This window comes from Amblyraja radiata, chromosome 3, assembly GCF_010909765.2.
Source record: "Amblyraja radiata isolate CabotCenter1 chromosome 3, sAmbRad1.1.pri, whole genome shotgun sequence".
In the NCBI taxonomy this organism is placed as follows: domain Eukaryota; kingdom Metazoa; phylum Chordata; class Chondrichthyes; order Rajiformes; family Rajidae; genus Amblyraja; species Amblyraja radiata.
Window position 1 is genome coordinate 10,640,717 of NC_045958.1, and position 22,817 is coordinate 10,663,533.

At 40.8% G+C, this 22,817-nt stretch overlaps 1 protein-coding gene across 1 annotated transcript in view; it reads right to left on the bottom strand.

The window, feature by feature from the left end:
• Window positions 1-22,817, bottom strand: part of fam172a (family with sequence similarity 172 member A) — a 476,702-nt gene that overhangs the window by 129,382 nt on the left and 324,503 nt on the right. Inside the window, exon 9 of the mRNA XM_033017286.1 lies at window positions 20,852-20,968. Coding sequence (XP_032873177.1) covers window positions 20,852-20,968 — 117 coding nt within the window. The remainder of the gene's footprint in view (window positions 1-20,851; window positions 20,969-22,817) is intronic.

Here is a 22,817-nt window from a genome sequence, read left to right on the forward strand (position 1 = left end):
CCTGACAAGCTGCAGCTTACCAAGGAGGAATTCCAATGCATGGTGGAGATGGGTATTGTGCAGGGCTCCAACAGCCCATGGGCCTCCCCACTCCATATGGTCCCCAAGTCGTCCGGCGGGTGGAGACCGTCCGGGGACGACCACCACCTCAACAATGCCATGACTGCCGACCGCTACCCCGTCCCTCACATATAGGATTTCACGGCCCATTTGGACGGGGCTAAATATTTTTCTAAAACTGATCTGGTGTGAGGGTACCACCAGATCCCTGTCCACCCTGATGATGTGCCATTATTACTCCTTTTGGACTGTTCGAATGGTTGCGGATGCCGTTTGGCCTAAAAAATGCTGCCCAAGCCTTTCAGGGGCTTATGGACATTGTCGGTCGGGGGGATAGGTTTTTTGTTCATCTATCTCGATGACATTCTGGTCGCCAGTCGCTCCCGCCAAGAGCACTGCGCCACAGAGACCATGGTCTCGCTATTAATCCCGCCAAATGCCAGTTTGGCCTCGACTCAATTTCCTTTCTCGGCCATCATGTTACCCATCAGGGCGCAACCCCACTCCCCGCCAAGGTGGAGATTATTCGTCAGTTTCCCCGGCCAGCCACAGTGAAAGGGCTCCAGGGGTTCGTGGGCATGATTAGTTTTTATCATCGTTTTGTCCCAGCGGCGGCCTGGGTTATGCGACCTTTGTTTCAGTGTCTGGCAAGCAAACAGCGGGACCTGCGCTACCCCCCCCCCACGCCCCCCAAGTGGAATTACAGCGCTTTCGATCGCGAGCTCCTGGCCCTCTATTTGTCTGTCCGGCATTTCCGATATTTCCTGGAGGGCAGACCGTTCACGGCCTTTACTGACCACAAACCCCTTACTTTTGCTTTTGCTAAAGTGTCTGATCCCAGGTCAGCATGCTAACAATGGCATTTAGCTTTCATATCGGAGTTCACCATCTGTATCCAGCATGTGGCGGGTAAGCATAACCAGGTTGCCATATCTCACCCTGCCATTAATGTAATTCTGACTTTAGCTCCAGGCATTGACTATTCTGGCCTGGTTGCTGCGCAACGGGACGGGGACGAGATGCTTCCCTATCGCACCGCCATTCGAGTTAGATACTGGAGGACACCCCAGCAGGGCCCATGGGTGTTACTGTTCACTGCGATGTCTCCACGGGGCAACCGCGACCTATCATCCCTACTGTTTGGGGGTGTCGCATTTTCAATTCAGTCCACGGCTTAGCCCACGCTTCTCTCAGGGCAACTGCTGCGTTGGTGGCAGCCACGTTCGTCTGGCACGGCCTCCGGAAGCAGGTTGGTGCCTGGGTCAGGGCCTGCATCCCCTGCCAAACTACCAAGGTCAAGTGCCACGTGCTCGCGTGCCTCTGCAGGAGTTTGTCGTCCCTCAGCACGTTTCGACCACATCCACGTCGACCTCGTGGGTCCCCTACCGCCATCCCTAGGTGTCACCCACCTGCTCACCATTGTGGACCGTTTCACGCAGAGGCCCGAAGCCGTTCCTCTGACACCTCCGCTGCGACTTGTGCTCGAGCTCTCACTCGTTTCCATGTTCCCGTGACATCCCCTCGGTGCCCAGTTTACCTCTGCGCTCTGGTCAGCTATGACCCAGCTGCTCGGCGCTCAGCTCAGCTGCATCACACTACGGCGTATCAAAGACAGGCTAACGACCTGGTGAAGCGTTTTCACCGGCACTTGAAGTCCTCCTTGAAGGCGCGGCTAACGGACCGCGATTGGTTGGACGAATTGCTGTGGGTTTTGCTGGGGATCCGCACGGCCCCGAAGGAAGATTTGGCCATGTCGTCCGCCGAGTTGCTTTATGGCTCCCCGCTTAAAGTACCCGGCAATTTTATTCCAGGGGCACGTGGGCAGTAGGAACCCCCTTCGTCTGTGCTGGCGCACCTCCGTGAGCAAGTAGGCAAGCTGGCCCCTGTCCCGACCACTCGCCACCGGGTTGCTCCATCCTATGTTCCGCCTGCCCTCAAAGGGTAGGCGGGACATTGCCCTGCCAATTTGTTTTTCTTCACAGGGACTCGCATCGGACTCCACTGCAGCACCCTTACGAGGGTCCTTTCCGGTTGTTGCTACCCGGCGTCGCGACTTGTGTTCTGAATGTCAGGGTTGGCAGGAGGTTGTTTTGGTGGCCCACCTTAAGCCAACTCAACTCGATGTCGATAGCCTGGTGTTTGTGGCCCAGTCAAGTCGTAGAGGTCTAACTCCGGCCCGCCCGCTCCCGCCTTTGCCTGTTGCACCTGTTCTCCCTGTGTCCACGCGGTCTGGCCGCCTTATTCAGACTCCCGCTCGTTTTCTTTCCTCTGGTTTTGGGGGTGGGGGGGGGTCATGTAGCGGCACCTAGTGGTGAAGCTGTGTATTCAGAACCCTCGTCATTGGTCAGGACTGTCACGTGTCCGGGGTTTCGTTCGTGGGCTTTTCAGTATGTTCAGTGGGTAGTGCTCCTCACGACGACAGGAGCTTAGATCGTTTATTCCTGACCAAGTACACGTGTAGTTCGAGTGTTGTTTCGCGAATAATGAACATTTTGCTCTACCTGCCTGGTCTCACTACAATATCACATTTTTCCAAGTAATTAAATGAAACATCTCATTATCGGTGGCATTCATTCTGTTAATTGTTCAAAGAACACCACATTCACAAACATTTGAAGTCTTGTTTTGTCTGTTAGTTGGAGATATTTAATTGATTACTTTGCATTCTTGCAAATGAACTTTATCAACTGCCATGTTAAATCCTGAATATATTGTGCGAGTATAATTGTAACAAGATTCATGAGACTTGGCTGTCAATTGATGTCACAACACTGACCACATGGTAATTTACCAGATTAAGTTAATTTGATTGGTGAAAAAGAACTCCAGTTAGAAAAACCTCTTGTTGGGAATTGTTTGGGAAAAGGAACAAGCCCCTCACACAATGATTCACGGCCAATATTTACGTTCCATCGGAGAGCATCAACTGCTTACTTGTTACTTGCTACAATTAGTCATAGCTACTTGCCTTGATTTTTCATGGTTGTATATATTGATCCAGGATGTCCTTGGCTAATCACAATTTAGCAGCAATGAGCAGATTAACTTTGACATTTTTTTACCCACAATTGAGCTCAGACTAAAAGAATGAAAGTATATGCATGTATGACAGGATCCTCCTTAGGATGCGCCTATCCCTAAGAATCTTCTCCGGTAATTTACATGCAACTAATATAACATATAACAATTACAGCACGGAAACAGGCCATTTCGGCCCCACAAGTCCGTGCCGAACAATTATTTTCCCTTAGTCCCACCTGCCTGCACTCATACCATAACCCTCCATTTCCTTCTCATCCATATGCCTATCCAATTTATTTTTAAATGATACCAATGAACCTGCCTCCACCACTTCCACTGGAAGCTCATTCCACACCGCTACCACTCTCTGAGTAAAGAAGTTCCCCCTCATGTTACCCCTAAACTTCTGTCCCTTAATTCTGAAGTCATGTCCTCTTGTTTGAATCTTCCCTATTCTCAAAGGGAAAAGCTTGTCCACATCAACTCTGTCTATCCCTCTCATCATTTTAAAGACCTCTATCAAGTCCCCCCTTAACCTTCTGCGCTCCAGAGAATAAAGACCTATGTATGGATCATCAGCATTTAATTTCTTGATTTGTCTCCATTGGTATTCTTAAACAGAGAAACACCATTGGCTTGTCTCCAGTCCTCCTGAACTATAACTGTAACAAAACAGAGTACACAGATCTCTTGTTAAGGCCTCAGCAATCCTCTCTAGCCTCCCATAATACCATAGGATATATCCCATCTGGCCCTCGGGACATCCACCTCCATTTTCTTAAAGAGCTTATACCACTCCTCCTTCCTGATATCCACATGCCCAAAATATCAGCATACACCTTCCTGACATGGTTATCCTCTATGGTCTTCTCCTTGGCTAATACTAATGAAAAGCAGTCATTTAATACCTCATCCACTTCTTATCTTTAATCCGGCTCACCAAAAACATTAACCTATAACCAATAAAAAAAGGTGAAAGGGCATTTCAGGATGGCAGAGAAAACCTTAGATTCACATGTCAGGTACTCAAAGGCGTTTAGCATAAACTGTGGAAGGAGTGCAACACCTCCAAAATGACCAGACAGACTGTCAAATAAAGAACCTCATCCCCCACATGTCATAGTCTGCAGGTGCCACATTTACTTCAGAACTGGAGTGCAAGTAACTCACCTTCGATTTGAAACTGCCCAAAAAAAAGACAAAAATAGATATGTGCCTGACATTGTTCTACATATAGATGCCATTTATATGACCACAATGGGTCCCTACACAGAGATTCTCCAACATTTGAAACTGCTCAAGCCACTGCTTCCGACCACACAGAACCCAGATTGGGTTTAAGTTTACAAAGAGCACCTTCTGAAGAACTACTGAAGAGATATTTGATGGTTGAGTCAGCGGTCTTCCAAGTGATCAAGATGAAGACCATCCATTTTGGCCTGGTGACTACCCTGTTTTATTCCAGATAGACTCTTCCATTTCTGGCAGTTTATGATTTAATAATGAGTATTAAGCAATACTTTGATCGCAAAATCGGGCAGACTACTGCTAGAAAGGCAGCAAGCTTTTGAGGGATTAAGCCTTTCTCTGAATGCTATGCAGCAAAGTAGTGGAAGTCAAGTCAAGTCAAGTTTATTTGTCACATACACATACGAGATGTGCAGTGAAATGAAAGTGGCAATGCGTGTAATAAGAATAAACAGAAGTTGCTGGTTTATACCAAAATTAGACACAAAATGACGTAGTAACTCCCCTCTCTCCCCTTTCCCCCCCCCCTCCCCTCCCCCCGCAGACACAGGTTACTGAATGTGGATGATCACAATTAAAGATCCACAATGAATGGCGTGCAGGCTCATAGGGCCAAATGGCCTCCTCCTGCACCTATTTTCTATATTTTTATCTTACTGCTACCATCAGGAAGAAGGTACAGAAGCCGAGAACGATTACCTCCAGGTTCAAGATCAGCATCTTCCCATCAATCCATCAGGGTCTTGAACCATGCTGCACATCTCTAACCACAACTATTCCTCAGCAACAAACTATTATGAACCTTGTAGATTGGACTATGTACCTCAATTTGCACTATTATGGTCTGGTTACCTAGTATTTGTGATAAATTATCTTGTTATTGATTATTGTATATTTATTTGTTGTGTGGTTGCCTTAATGTGCCTGTAAAATTGCAGCAGCTAAGAGTTCCATTGTCCGTTCCCAATGCATGACAATTAAACACGCTTGATTCTCTTGTCTCTATTTGGTGTAACTAGCAAGTTGCAACTGTAACTTTGGGACTTTGGTGTAACTTGTATTTTCAGTGAAGAGTCATATTGGGATAGATATTGCCACTCCTTGGGGATAGACAACCAAAATGTAAATTAAAGCCATGGTGCTTTTGCATGACTTAAAGAAGTCAGAAAGGAATATTCCACTTGTTTTCTCAAATGAACCCATACTTTAATGTTGGTTTTTTAACTACAGGGGCGATTACATGGCACCAGATAGGTCCTTAGATTCCGAAACAAAGGTACAAAAATTGGACTAAGATAATTTTTAAAATATCCTTCCAATTATTTTTTTTTAAGTTGCATTTCTCAGGTTAGAAGTTTTTTTTGTTGGGAAGTAGAAATGGGGAACTCTTATAATCACTGACACATCTTTATTAAAATCACTTTTTTTATTTCTTTTGATAGAAATAATTTTAACAGTTATAGAAATTGACGTCCGCCCAAGAGATTTGAATACTTTTCCAAGTTCCGCTCCGGTGCACCATCAATTTATTTAAATGAACATTTAACCTGAATACATAAATTACAAGATTCAGAGCATTCAACACAGAACTGTATTAGTGCACATGTGTAATTTCCAAAGAATATGGCCATTAAGTTCACACAATTCACTTACATTTCATAAATAAGTGAACAAATGTAGGATTCCTAGAATTGCTAACTTCTTTGTTATTATGCGATTTTCTAAAATTGACACTGGGAACAGGAGATTTGGAATTATATTTAAAAATAAATAAGCACTGGTCTAATTCAGGTATACAATTACAAAATTGGTTGAATTAAAGTATGTGATCCAATTGTGGCTTTGATAAAAATGCAGTTTCCTAAAAACATGGAATGCATGGTTAAGCTAACTGCATTAATAAAGGGCTAAGTATTGTGAAGAGAAAAGTTTGACATTAACATATTTAATTATTTAAAGAAATATGCAAAAAGTGTCATATGTGTACAATTTCAGTTTTTATTACAACATGACTAAAACATGATACATTTAAATCACTGTTGATCATGGGAATGCCATATAATATCTCCAATATAATATTTGTGCTGGGTTTTAGATTCAAATGCAGAAAAATTAGCTCCCTTGCAGGTTTAAATATGATTGGCAGGATTTATGCAGAAATCAGGCTGTGTTTTGTCATAAATACAATCCAGGAAATTCAAGCTGTATGCATGCATTTTAGGAAACTAGTTATTTCTTCAAGTCTTCGCATCTATTTCAAATAAACTGCATCCCTCTGCTTTAAGAAACTATATTTCATTTTGTACATGCTTGTTTCAGTATTCAAGGAATGACACATTAAAGGATAACCTTGCAAGATAATGTGTTGTTTTACACATTCCAATCATATTCAGTATAATCTGCATTCCTAATCTCCATGTTGCACATCAGCTGAATCTCTCCATGCTTTTCACTATTCAAATTGCATGTAATCTGTTATTCTTTTACTAATAGTTTTAGCATTGTCAATATTTTGGATATAATAAAATCAACCAATTTTCTTTTGTTCCTTTGTTTTTTTGGTGAAAGAATATATTTGAACATTTGCAAAATTTAATTCTTGCCCTTTTAATGAACAAGCTCATACACTTTTTTAAAATCCATATTGCCTTAGTTGTACACCTTGGAGTCTATCTGCATTGTGGAAAGATCTTTTACTGGTAGATCAAGTGTCTTATTGTATTTCCTTAATTCATTCTGTCTAGAAGAAGATGTCAGTTGTGGTGCAGTAAGTAGGAACATTTCAAAGGCTCCAGTCCCCACCAATAAAGGCAAGGGAAAGGCTTTTGAATAGATTTGTCAAGGCAACCCTACTGTTCTGGGACTAAGGAGAGCAGAAAAACACAAAGGCAGGGTGGCTGTATGGGATTAGAAAGTGAAGTTCACAAAGCATGGCAGATTTTAGTCTGAAACAGTAGATCAATGAAACTATTGAACTGTGTGCAATAATGTGAAAACAAACAGGCTAGCCTGCAGTGTTCTGAATGTCAGTAATTTTGTATAATAATTAGAAGGTTAATACTAATTTCTGAATATTTTACAAACCTTCACGTCATTTAGAAACATTTACAATGATATGTTATCTTCAATGCTGAGCTTTTATCCAACCCATATATTCGGGAATTACCATGCAAAGCTTTATTGACAGATGGATTTAGAAAAGTGAAGTGCTTTAAATGAAGATAGCAAAGCTTGGAATGTATGCTTAAAATGTTATTAGATATAACTTCCATTTGAAATAAAAGTAGTAATTATTTTCACGTCATTGAATATGTTATCACAAATGCTAAAAGCTTTTGTTAGATTACTCCACGTTAAAAAAGTCTCTCTCCTTAAAGCAGCTTAATTCCCCTTAAAGCAGCTTAATTGTCTACAAGTTATATACATTCTTGAACATGGTGTCAAGGTTTGAAATGGTTGACTTAATATTTTATCATTCATCACAGCTGCCACGTGCAAAAAAAGGATGGCTTCTTGTGCTAAAAATAAGCTGCTTGTGATAAATGAAATATATTATTCAACCAAGATACAAGAATATATACGTGAATAAATCCCAGGACAATGGGAGCAATTAGTGAGCACCAGCAGCAATTTATGATTAGACTTTGTAAGCATGAAATAAGCAAAATCTTTTATTTGCAATCTTAATAAAACTTCAATAAAATTATATTGTTCAATTTTTACACACACAAATCATATTTTCCAACCACAACCATAGTTTCCCATTATTGCTTTACTATCAAAAAGAACAATTTATTAATTATTTTTTCAAACCTGAAATTAAACGATTATGCCCATGAGCTGATAAATGATAAACTGTGAAAATAATCATAAATATATGTATATAAATTTAAAAACATTTTTTTTAACTGCCAGTAATATACTAGACAAAAACTCCACAATAATAAATATCAGGATGCATGTTTCTGATCCATGTCTGGAAAAATTGGATTGCCTGGTGTGGTGAGCCAAGGAAAATCAGGCAGGAGAATCTGCTAGCCTTTAAGGAAGAATACTTGATTTTACACTCAGTAATTTAAAAGGACAGAAGATCAAGTGAGCGTCATTACAGACTTGTACTCCTTCCCATCCAATTTTCCCATACTGATTGATTGATTGATGGATGGATGAATGATAGACTAACACTTAATTCTGAATTTACAGATAAACAAATTTTTAAGTCTTTGACTGCTTTGCATTGTAAAATAAGATGATTCACAACAATAAAGATGTAGATTAAGAAATCTTTCACATCCTCTACTGAACCTCATCATTGATTCGAAGAATACGATTACTTCCATACTGAACCCACGACAGCTGATTTCAGGCAGGCTATAGAAACTGATGCTGAACACTTGTCACAATGTAGAAAGGAGGAAATATTTCCTTTGGGTAGCTCATTGAGGCTTTTTTTTTTAAGTTTCATAAAATTTACATTTTAAGAACATTGTGAAAAAATATTAACCCAAGAAATGAAAACAGCTTGATTTTGGCATGAGGCTCCTGTCAGTGTGATCAATCTGACAATCAAATGTAAATCATTTTGAAATGGTGCTGTATGCTTTTAATAGATAGTGGGACCAGTGTAGCTGGGACACTGTTGGCCGGTGTGGGTAAGTTGGGCCGAAGGGCCTGTTTCCACATTGTATCACACTATGACTCTATGACAAAGGAAGTATAGTTGGAAAATATTTGGTTATTTACTTTGATGCAAAGAACAGAAAAACAAATTATATTTTAGATGATACGAAACTGGAAATGCTTGTGAACAGTGGTCTTTCACAAGCTCATGTATGGAGTCATGTGGTGCACATTTGGTCTTTAGAAGAAAATATACTTGCCTTGGAATCACCACAGTGCAGACCAATGAGATTGAGGGTTGCCTGATGAGGGGGTGGGGGGTGGGGGGTGGGGGGGGGGGGAGGGGTGACAAATTGGGAGTAGAAAGATGGAGTTAAAGGGGAAGTGAGTACAGGAAAAGTTACAAAAGACTCCTGTATTAATGGGGAGGAAAGTTCGAGAAGGGATGAGAGTAAGGTCAGGGGCAATAGTGTGTGAGGAGAGGTGAATACTGAAGGTAAAGTGTTGTATATGAATGCGTGAAGTATACAAAATAAAGTGGATGAGATTGAGGCTGAGTTAGAAAGTGGCAAGTATGATGTTGTGGGAATTACAGAGACATGGCTGTAAGAGGACCAGGGCTGGGAACGGAATATTCAAGGGTATACGTCCTATTGAAAAGACAGACAGGTGGGCAGAGGCGGTGGGGTAGCTCTGTTGGTAATGAATGAAATTCAGTCCTTTGCGAGGGGTGACATAGAATCAGGAGATGTAGAGTCAGTATGGATAGAACTGAGGAATTGTAAGGGTAAAAAGACCCAAATGGGAGTTATCTACAGGCCCCCAAACAGTAGCCTGGATATCGGGTGCAGGTTGAATCAAGAGTTAAAATTGGCAAAAGGTAATGTTGCGGTGGTTATGGGAGATTTCAACATGCAGATAGACTGGAAAAATTAGGTTGGTATACTGGACCCCAAGAAAGGGAGTTTGTGGAGTGCCTCCGAGATGGATTCTTAGAGCAGCTTGCACTGGACTTCCACAACATCGGGAACAATCTTCCTGCATCTAGCCTGTCCAACCCCTTAAGAATTTTGTACGTTTCTATAAGATCCCCCCTCAATCTTCTAAATTATAGCGAGTACAAGCCGAGTCTATCCAGTCTTTCTTCATATGAAAGTCCTGACATCCCAGGGAACAGTCTGGTGAACCTTCTATGGACTCCCTCTATGGCAAGAATGTCTTTCCTCAGATTAGGAGACCAAAACTGTACGCAATACTCCAGGTGTGGTCTCACCAAGACCCTGTACAACTGCAGTAGAACCTCCCTGCTCCTATACTCAAATCCTTTTGCTATGAATGCTAACATACCATTCGCTTTCTTCACTGCCTGCTGCACCTGCATGCCTACTTTCAATGACTGGTGTACCATGACACCCAGGTCTTGTTGCATCTCCCCTTTTCCTAATCTGCCACAAGCATGTTGGCCTTCATAACAAGGGCAGTTGAGTATAGGAGCAAACAGGTCCTTCTGCAGTTGAGTATAGGAGCAAACAGGTCCTTCTGCAGTTGTACAGGGCCCTGGTGAGACCACATTGTGTGCAGTTTTGGTCTCCAAATTTAGGGAAGGACATTCTTGCTATTCAGGGAGTGTAGCATAGGTTCACGAGGTTGGCAGCACTGTCATATGTTGAAAGAATGGAGTGACTGGGCTTGTATACACTGGAATTTAGGATGAGAGGGGATCTTATTGAAACATATAAGATTATTAAGAGATTGTACACGCTAGAGGCAGGAAACATGTTCTCAATGTTGGGGGAGTCCAGAACCAGGGGTCACAGTTTAAGAATAAGAGTAGGCCATTTATAACGGAGATGAGGAAATATGTTTTCACCCAGAGTTGTGAATCTGTGGAATTTCAAGAGAGAATTAGATAAAGATATCGGAACAAGGGATATGGGGAAAAGGCAGGAACGGGATCCGCCTTGATCACTGTGAATGGCGGTACTGGCTTGAAGGGCCGAATGGCCTACTCCTGCACCTATTGTCTATTGTTTATTGAGGAAAGATTTCAGTTAATTATTTGCCAATTATAATGGCACGGTCACCATGCCATTTTAATTGGCAAATAATCAACTGAAACCATTCTCTCCTCATTAGACTACTCCCACAATCTCGTTGGTCTGCACTGTGGTAATTCCAATACAAGTATATTTTCTTCTAAAGACCAAATGTGAACCACATGACTCCATATATGAGCTTGTTAAAGACGACTGTTCATAAGCATTTATTAGTTTCATATCATCTAAAATTGTAGTTGTTATTTCTGTTCTTTCCATCAAAGTGAATAACAAAATATTTTCCAACACTATACTTCCTTTGTCATAGAGTCATAGTGATACAGTGTGGAAACAGGCCCTTCGGCCCAACTTGCCCACACCGGTCGGTCAACAATGTACCAGCTACACTTGTCCCACTTGCCTGCTCCTTGTCCATATCCCTCAAAACCTGTCCAATCCATGTACCTGTCTAACTGTTTCTTAAACGATGGGATAGTCCCAGCCTCAACTACCTCCTCTGGCAGCTTGTTCCATACACCCACCACCCTTTGGGTGAAAAAGTTACCTCTCGGATTCCTATTAAATCTTTTCTCCTTCACCTTGAACTTATGTCCTCTGGTACTTGATTCCCCTACTCTGGGCAAGAGACTGTGTGCATCTACCCGATCTATTCCTCTCATGATTTTGTACACCTCTATAAGACCACCCCTCATCCTCCTGCGCTCCATGCAATAGAGACCAGGCCTACTCAACCTCTCCCAATAGCTCTAGTCCTGTCAACATCCTCGTAAATCTTTTCTGAACCCTTTCAAGCTTGACAATATATTTCCTATAACATGGTGCCCAAAACTAAACACAAAATTCTAAATGCGCTCACCAACGTCTTATACAACTGCAACATGACCTCCCAACTTCCATACTCAATACTCTGATTGGTGATGGCCGAAGTGCCAAAAGCCTTTTTGACCACCTTATTTACCTGCGACTCCACCTTCAAGGAACCATGCACTTGTACTCCTAGATCCCTCTGCTCGAAAACACTATCCAGAGGCCTACTATTTACTATGTAGGTCCTGCCCTTGTTCGACGTCCCAAAATGCAACACCTCATACTTCTCTGTATTAAATTGCATCAACCATTCTCCCGCCCACCTGGCCAATCGATCTAGATCCTGCTGCAATCTTTCACAACCATCTTCACTATCTGCAAAACCACTCACTTTTGTTTCATCAGCAAACTTGCTAATCTTGTCCTGTATGTTCTCATTCAAATCATTGATGTAGATGACAAATAGTAAAGGACCCAGCACCGAACCCTGAGGCACACCACTAGTCACACGCCTCCAGTCCAAGAAGCAACCTTCCACCATCACTATCTGTTTCCTTCCATGGAGCCAATTTGCTATCCATTTAGCTATCTCTCCTTGGATCCCATGCGATCTAACCTTTGCACATTTAGTCCCTCCACATGCTATTGTAGATTCTGCCTATTTCTTAAAGCACATTTTCCTATCTTTACATGATCAATAAATATGAAAACAGTACACTTTCCTCTTTGTATTTAGGATATTAACATAGGGAATTAATGGGGGACCTCATCGAGTCTTAGGGAAATCCAGTATTATTACTCGTTAACCTGAAAATGTCTTCTTTATTCCTATTCCTTTCTGGCCTTCAGTCTACATTAATATATTATTCACAACACTGTGTTAATCAATGACCTTACCTAATAACTTTAAAAATATGGATATATAACATCCGTTGGCTCTCCTTAGCAATCCTACAATCCGAGCAGATTTATCAATTACAATCATTTCATAAAATCATGGTGACTCTATCCAATCAAACTAAATCCCTTTCTAAATGACTAAAGCATTTTCCTCAGTCAGATAAGCTGGTCTATGTTTTCTTATATCCTCCCTTCCGTCAACACTCTTTTATCTCAAATAGCTGTGTTAAGGGGCTGTCCCACTTGGACGACCTAATTGGCGAGTTTAGAAGAGTTTGAAAAAATGACATGTTGAAGACCTCCTTCGACTATGTAGAAGACCTCCTTCGACTATGTAGAAGACCTCCTTCGACCTCCTTCGACTATGTTGAAGACCAGCTTTGACTAGCTACGACTAGCTATGACTAACTTCGGGAAAATTGGACACCGAATAGTGGAGAGTGAAGACGATCTCCTTCGACCTCCCTTTGACTATGATGAAGACTATCTACGACTACTTTTGACTACCCTCAATTACCTACAACTAACATGCCGACCTACTACGACTTACTACGACTAAACCTACGAGTAAAAAAGTATCGATTTTTTCCATGGCGATTTTTTTTACTCGCGGGCATTTTTTAACATGTTGTAAAAATCGCCGCCACCTTGCTGAGCTCTCGTGTACGCGGAGACAAGTCTCGAGCTTGAAGGAGAGTTACAAAGACCTCCCACGACCTCGTGTCGACCATGCTGCGAGTATGAGTCGAAGGCAAACTCGCCAGAACTCATGGATTAGGTCGCCCAAGTGGGACAGGCCCTTTACATTTGTTACCTTCCAAAAAATTTGGAATAGAACCTGATGTATGGAAGCCTGAGGTCCCACATCAGCAGGTTCAAAAACAGCTACTTTCCTACAACGATAATCCTACCCCGGTAATAGAACACAACAGACCACCTGTTCCACAACCATGGACTTGCTTTCTAATTGTGTTTTACATGAATATCTTGATTTTTGCAGAATTTTATTTTCACCGTCTTGAAGAATTTATGTAATTTAAGTATAATTTATGTTTTTGGGTGATAGAAACATAGAAAATATGTGCAGGAGGAGGCCATTCGGTCCTTTGAGTCATGGCTGATCATCTAAATCAATAACCCGTGTCTGCCTTCTCCCCATACCCCTAGCCCCAAGAGCTCTATCTAACTCTCTTTTAAATTCATCCAGTGAATTGGCCTCCACTGCCTTCTGTGGCAGAGAATTCCCACAAATTCACAACTCTGGGTGAAAAGGTTTTTTCTCATCTCAGTTTTAAATAGCCTCCCCTATAATCTTAGACTGTGGCCCCTAGTTCTGGACTCCCCCAACACTGGAAACATTTTTTCCTCCATCCAGCTTGTGCAGTCCTGATGCCTATGTACCTGTGATGTTGCTGCCAGTAAGATTTTCATTGTAAGTGTATCTCACTGTACTTGTGCATTTATCAATAAACTCAACTTGACTTTATTTCTGAGAGGACAGATAGAAACATAAGCAATCTCAAATTAGAACTTTTCACTTGGAATGTATGATCTACCAGAAAAGTGTTCATTTTCCATTTAGTCAGCTCTCAAAAAGAAAATATGTTTCCTATTTCCAATAGATCACGTAAACATAGTTATTCATAATAGTTCCCTTTTAATAGTTCTCAGCAGTAGATTTACTTCAGGTGTTTATGCCAAATTTGGATTTCCCATTTATATGTAAGGGAAGAACCAAATTATAGAAATCATGGACAATATACTCGTGATGTTTATTCGTACCTTCTTTTTTATGCAACAACCTTAAGAATTTCGCAAAAAGGAGGCAGTTTACTCCTGCTTCCAAATAACAAAGAAGTCAATAATGAGAAAGGTCTCTGAATAGATCAATACATTTTTAACATTGGTGAAAAATCTAAATTTGGAAAATCCTTTTTCTGGATTACAATATATCTCTCTGCCTGATTTGCACTCACTAAATAAGAAGTCCTTATAATTAGTTAATTTGTAGATTTTCAGAGTTAATATGCTGGTCACCTGTCTTGATATTTTCTTCCTCCTTTAATGTTCCATTCAGTGTAATCTCTTTATTTAAGTATAACGATATTGTCAGAAGTAATCGGAATGTGAATTTGTAACCATTTGACTGAAAATAAATCTCAATAATAGCCGAGGTCCTACCTGATAAAACAGCAATATACCCGGAATTCTTCAATGGTTTGATTTTGGATGTTGAATCCCTTCACCAGGTGGGAATTTAGAGAAGACTCATTGTTGACACAATATTGTTTTTGCCTGAACATGGCTCCTGGCAAGCACAAGGGGCACAATTCTTCTAAAAAAAGTGCTCACATAATTTGCAAAAAATATTCTCTCAGTATGAGGATGGCTAATTAATATTGGAATATTAATTAGCCATCCTCATACTGAGAGAATATTTTGTTTAATCAATACAGATTTACCAGAATAATGTCGTCTGGAGAACAGATTGCATATATTTGGCCTGTATTCACTTCGGGTTTTGAAGTTTGATAAATGATGCATTAATCACAATGAACTGGAATAATTGGTTAACTGTATATTTGTGATCAACCTATTTTGAAGTACACCCAAGGACCTTACTTAATTCAACAATAATTACATAAAAAAATTACACGATGGCCTATTTTTACCTATATCTTGAGCCTATGGTATACATGTTTGTAGGTTAATTGGCTTGGTGTATGTGTAAATTATCCCAAGTACGTGTAAGATAGTGTTAATGTGCAGGGATCTCTGGTTGGCGTGGACCCGGTTGGCCGAAGGGCCTGTTTCCGCTCTGTATCTCTAAACTAAACTATGACAATATGCTGGCAGATTATTTTCTAACACTGCTGCAAGTCTCCTTCATGAAGAAGTTGTTGCAGTTCTATTCGGAAATATTTCCAGCTCTAATAAATACATCTGAAATTGAAGGACTTTCATTGCATCATTTATCAAACTTCAAAACCCGAAGTGAATACAGGCCAAATATATGCAACCTGTTCTCCAGACGATATTATTCTGGTAAATCTGTGTTGTCCCTTCCCGAGAACGTCTTTACCTTCCCAGCCTCTTAGGTCAAAATTGAATAGATAGTATTCCAACTAATTAGTGCTTTGATCAAGCTATGTGAAACTGAGGTATATTTGGAAGATTTAATGCAATACCATGTGCAAAATATCCTTCCAGATTTGGGGATTTAGAAGTAATTTTATTCAAGAAAAATAATCAGGATAGAGGCAAAATTCTGAGAGTTCAAATACATTCTTTCAGAATATGCCATTTTATATTGCTGTCAAATGTAATTAAGTAAATTAATTTATCCTTCAACATCTCTAAATTGCTTTTATGTGGCAAGTCCTTGATGACACATTTTATGGATTCCCTTCACCTTTGTCACATTTCACCCCATCCTAATAGCTTTTGCCTTTTACTCAGCGGGCTGATCTCCAGTATACCTGTTCATATCGTGTGTGTTTTTTGCCTTTGCGGGTTTTGGTTTATCTGAAGGATTCCCCATATTCTTCATAGATTGACGATTCCTTCTTTTCCCTTCTATCTCCCATCATTCCCCTACATCCTGTCCTCCTCCACTTATATCCCACTCTTTACATTTTATACTCTTCTCTCCTTATCGGATATCCTTTTGTCTTCTTTTCATCTCTAGCCTTTGTCAGCTACTCCAACCATCTGCCAATCAAAGGCCCCTCACCTGTATCGACCTATCACTTGCCTGGGTCTGACCCATCCAACCTCTCTTTCTACCTTCTGTCACCCCCCTCCCCCACCAATCAGCCCGAAAAAGAGTCCCGATCATGTCTACACCCTCCACAGATGCTAACTGACCCACTGAGTTCCACCAGTACTTTGTGTTTTGTTCAAGATTCCAGCATCCTTGTGTATCCAAGGTGCCACCTATTGGCCATATTGTATAATCAGCACATATATGGGTAGGTTTATATCAAATGATACCTGAGCTCCAAGGTTTAAATTATAAAACAGATTACAAAAACAAGTTTTGTATTTCCTGGAATTAAGAAGATTTGATTGACTTTTACGAGATCTTAAAGGAAACAACATTTAAGACTTTAAGCCTTTACCTTTCATGTAACATATGGTTGCTAGATTTACTGTTGACAAGGATGGGCGGTTAATTGTGAGGAGGACAACAGCAGGCTACGAAGAAACAGAAAGAAGGTGCTAGAGGAATTGGACAAGGTATAATTCAGTGATAACAGCTGCACTGACATTGCAAAGGAAGGATTTGTGAAGAGATCGATTGATTGGTGATCCACACGATCAGCAATGGTAGTGGTCTGTTTTCCTGGGAAGAGATGGGCAAGATTTTCCATTGGCCTGTGTACTTTATGGAGAATCAGCAAGTGGGTAACATGTGGGAATTTGGATTGTTCCATGTACAATAGTAGCAACAATGCACCCAGCAGAGGCACAGAGGGAAGCTATCATCTTATCTGAAGGGATGACAAGCCTGGAATAGCAGCAGGAGAATAGGAAGGTCAAGGAATTTAGAGGTTCCTAACAGGATGGAAATGAAAGGGAGCATGTTGACAATGGAAGGGGTTAGGAGGAGAAGGGGGGAAAAAAGCATAAAGGAAAATAAAAATAATGTGCTCATATATATGGGTATATATATATATATGTGTGTGTATATATATATATATATATATATATATATGAACAATATATAAATAATATTATGTTTGTTTGGAAAGGATGAACATCTGGAGATGAAATTCATTTGTAAACAGATGGGTACACAGCTGCATGAGCAGACATAAAACCGCAGGCAGTAATGTTATTATTACCATAACACAGAACATACAACGGGAAAATCAAAGGAACAGTATATTAAAGGTAACAAGATTGTTGGTAAGCAATCTCTGCATGAACCTGGAACATTTACGACAGTGCAAGAGTTTGAATCAATAATAAATAGAATGGCTTCAGAGATATTTGGGAAAATACAAAGTGGGTTAACTGGATTGGTTTCAAGGTTTGAGAAGTAAAGTTATGGTGAATGATTAATAACATTGATATTCCTTTTGGCAGGAAATAAATATTTCAAAATTATGAAGCAGAGAAGTTAAATCAATGCAGGTGAAATGTTCTTATGTAGAAGGAAACTATGTAAAGTTTTTATGTTTAAGTGTTGTAATTTAATATATGTATGGTTGAAACATACCTTCAAAATAAAATAGACTTGTAGGACTGATATTATTCGAATTAATGAATTGCAATTAAAAAAAATTCAAGCACTTAGTTATCTAAGGAATTTTGATCTTAAGCCTTATTGTATGAACGAAAAATGTTTAATAAGATTTTATAGGATTTGACATTAAAGTATTTCTCCACCCTTAACATATTAAAACAGTTAAAGATGCATAATGAAAACAATTCCATGTTGCCTGCAGTACATTCTTGAGTTTATAATGTTCATAAAATTTACTGCCGATCTTAATAGGTGCTTCCTATTCTTGAACGAGATCTGGTTACTCACAGTTCCATCAGAATATTCCCTGTATTTTTTGATGCCATGTGAATTGTGAGCACTGTTTAATGCCATGGACGTACATCAACTGGGAACTAGATTGAGATTGTTCAAGTATATTTTGCTTGGAATCTTTAAGGCTATGAGAGAGGATAGACTTTAATTCCTTTTGTCTGGGATGGATTTGACACCAGATCCCAGAGGTAAAATCAGTGTTCCGAGTAACCAAACAATCCAATCTACTGCTAATACATCACTGCGGAAGATCCCTTACAAATTCTGTGCAATCCAAACACCAGCGTGCACTGGTGTTTTTATTTCAATTTGTCATGGGTTCACATCTGTTCTTTCTCTACCTAAAACAGTATTTGGCTGCTATCAAATGAAAGTCTTCATTTGCATAGCAAGAATAAGGTTTTCCTTCATGTGCATATGGTGAAAATACCTATTTTACTGATTCAGTGAATAAAATCTGTATATAAAACTAAATCTGTGTACTTACTATTAAGATTCTTGTGTGTGTCCATACTTCCTGTTTGCACACATTTAAAATTGACGTTTAACAATGAAACATTATTTGTAGGCATTTGGAATGAAAATGTTACAAGTAAAAAGATCCCTATAAATTATGGAGCTATGTAACCTGGCCAGTAGGTGGTGTTGCGTACTGATCTAATCAAATAACTGTCACCACCTTGACTAAATGAATAAAATATACATATATCAATTGATCACATATAATGCAAGATGAATTCAGTGACACAGTTAATACGATGTTTTACATTCACAAGCATTGCAACTCGCATTGCAGTATGTCTGCAGGATATGATGTCTGTTCTATTTCTGATTGTCACTGATACTTTATCGAACTTCTGTTGGTGTACTGTAGAAAGTATACTAATTGGCTACAACACGGCCTGGTTTTTATTAACGCGAACATATTGGAACGAAGGAGGCTACAGAAAGTGATATTGCCTCATCCACGGGAGGTGCCTTTTCCTCCTTTTCTGATATTTAACCGTTTCCATTTCATATTATATATGTCTCCAGTTTGTTTGTCATATGCAATGAAGGATCCCAAATTTTGAAAGTTCAAAAACCTTTTTCCCCCTTTCTCTTTTTGTTCCTTTGCTTTACTGGCTACTCCTCCTTCTTTGCTTCTTTTCATTTTGCTGCTGCTGTTCCCAACTCTGCAAATAATGAAAGCGCCTTCACCTAATGATTCATCTCCTCACCATCGTTACAATCTCCGAATTCTCAGTGTCTTTGACTTCCTGTTGTGCTCTTCTCTTTCCTTGGTCCCTTGAGATCCCATTCCCAAGTTTCATCATTCGTGAGTCTCCATTCCTCTCGCCAAATGTCATCAATTTTAAAGATAATACTCCCATCAAACAGCTCAGATTCATATTCAGATTAATTTATTTTCATAGACACCAGGGTACAATGAAGTTACTTGTTCACATGAAGCACACAGAGTAAACCGTATACATACAGTAATAATAAATACTACAATAAAAACAATGATGAATGCACAACAGAGAATGATGCAAGATTTTAATGCAATTTGAAGTAGTGCAAAAAAAATAATTAAAGTACAATAGCGGGGCAATTAAAATGAGGTAGAGTTAAGAGTAAAAGAATGTGGGAGCATTTTAAGGAAAGGGTTGTGAAAAAAGTTATTGGTTCTGAAGCCTTATAGAAACTGTTCTTAAGTCTGGACGTCTGTGCTTTCAAGATTCAAGATTCAATTTAATTGTCACATGTACTAATGAAGGTACAGTGACATTTGAGTTACCATACAGCCATACTAAGTAAAAAACAACAATACACACAGCACATAAAATAAAGTTTATCATAAACATCCACCACAGTGGAATCCACATTCCTCACTGTGATGGACGGGTATAAAGTTCAGTCATCTTCCTCCTTTGTTCACCTGTGGTCGGGGCCTTTGAACAGTGCCGTTGCTGCGGTTCGCTGTTCAAGCCCTCTCGTCGGGATGATCAAAACTCCGGAGTCGGGACGGATTGGAACACGCCGTGGCATGGAGCTCCCGAGTCGGCCACTTCTTACCGGAGACCGCTGCTTCACGGTGTTAAAGTTCACAGACCCCGCTGTCGGAGCTCCAACACTGACGATCCTCAGCAAAAGATCCCAGGCTCCGCAATGGTAAGTCTTGAAGCTCCGGGCGGGTCTCCAGGAGGGGCCGCACCACTCCATGTTGTAGGCCGCAGGGGGGGGGGGACGGAAATGTCCTCTCCAAAAGCTTCCCTACCACTGATAGGCTCACTGGCCTATAATTTCCTGGATTCTCTCTACTTCTCTTCTTAAATAAGAGAACAACATTAGCTTCTCTCTAGTCCTACGGGACCTTGCCTATGGCTAGAAAAGATGCTAAGATCTTTGGGGATGTATCTCTTCAAGATCCCCAACACCTTTTTAATCTCAAACTGGCCTTGCATATTAGTATTTTTATTACTGTAGTTTTTGATATATTTTCCTGACTTATATACTGATCAGAGTATGTCTTTTAAGTTTTCCTGTCCATTTTTTTCTGGATGAAAACTGTGTTGCGGAATTGGTTGAGTCTTAGAAGAAAAATTCTTACCTCCTGCATCCAATCCAGTACAGATTTTCCAGCTTCTTGGTGCCAAACATTATGGACAGAATCTGTCAATGCCACTGAAATCACTTTGTTCTTCACTTCTGCTTCCCGCTGAATCATCTACAGTAAAGAACACATGATAAATGGTACCGTCTATCAGCAATGTCGTTACATCTTCAATAATGGTTGAACAGCTGTAGAGGCAAGAATTTAATTACAAAGAACCATGGCTAATAAATGCTAAACAATTGATTACACAATCCAATACCAAAAGATAATAACTAAAAATATGCTCTTCGACCCATTAAAATATGTTTCATTCATTTATTGTTAGTATATGATGTGCTGGGGATATTGTCCACATGTCCATGTGGATTTCCTTCAGATGCTCTGATTTCCTCCCACATTCCAAAGCATACTGGTGGGTGAATTGGAGGTGGCAGAATGGTATAATAGTTCTCACCTCACGGCACCAGGTGCACAGGTTGATCTTGACTTGGTTTATGTGCAGAGTTTGTGCATTCTGTCTATGATCCCTTAAGTAATTTATTTGGTTGCCCTGGTTTCCTCCCACAACCCAAAAACTTGAAAATGGGTTAATTGTCCACTGTAAAAGATCACTTTGGGCCTGTTAATGCCAACAAGTATCAAAGGGAGGTTGATGAGCATGTGTGAGAAAAAATAAGTTGCAGGTATGCATAAAAATAAGGAGAGGTTCAATGGGGCTAATGGGAATGCTCCATTGAACTGATTATCTAAATGGTCTCCATCAATGTTGTTATTACTTAGTTTAAGAAGGTGTGGAGACACTAAATATAATTTTCAAACTAAAATTACCAAAAAAAAAACCACTTTATTAAGTAGTTTCAACTGGAGAACATTATGGCCTACTATGAAAATAACTCAGAAAATCAAACTTCAAAACTTTTAGTAATACTGGGTGATAATAAAGGTTTTATAACATTATTAACTGACATACAAGCACCATGGGAGGCATCTGTCTATTTTTATTTATATAAAATTTATTTTTCTTAGAATATATTTTCAATTAATTTATCAAGATTATAGAAACATAGACAATAGATGCAGGAGTAGGCCATTCGGCCCTTCGAGCCTGCACCGCCATTCAATATGATTATGGCTGATCATCCAACTATGTTGAATGCAGCAAGGGAAATATACCGTATTTCCCGGCAATGAAGACGCTATTTTTTACTCTAAAATAAGGCCCGAAAATTTACCTGCGTCTTGGAGGCCGAAGGTTAGATTGTTAGCCAAGAAAGATAGACTTGGGCCAAATTGCTTTTAAAACATGGGCGGGGGGGGGGGCACAATAAGGCCTAACACAGGGGTCGGCAACCTACGGCCCAGATCCGGCCCGTAATCCGAACTCATCCGGCCCGCAGGCATGTTTTTTTTCAATTCGTTTTCGAGACCTGGGAACTGCAGCCAGTCTCGCGGCACGCAGGCGACCTAGGAACTACGGCCAGACTTGGGTCAAGCGAGCCGACCTGGGCACTACAGCCAGTCCCGTGGCACGCAGGTGACCTGGGAACTGCAGCCATTCACGGGGCACGCAGCCGACCTGGGAACTGCAGCCAGATCTGGGACAAGCGAGCCGACCTGGGCGCAACAACCAGACCTGGGACGAGCAAGCCGATATGGGAACTACAGCCGGGGCACGCAGCCGACCTGGGTGTCACAGCCAAGCGATCTGACCTGGGAACTCAGCGTCTTCTGCTGGCCCGCCCGCCAGCCAGCCAGCCACAGTGTCCTTCGGCACAGGCACAACCGGTGGAGGTGGTTGTTGGCATGTAGCTACTGGGCGGAAGGCTAGCTGCTCCTTCCCGGGCTCTCTCTGTCTCTCTCCCTCTCTCCCCGTTATGTGATCTCTCTGAACCAGGAAGTCCCCGTCCCTCAGACCTGAACCGCACAGTGCATTGTGGGACAGGCGAAGATGGGGGCTCCC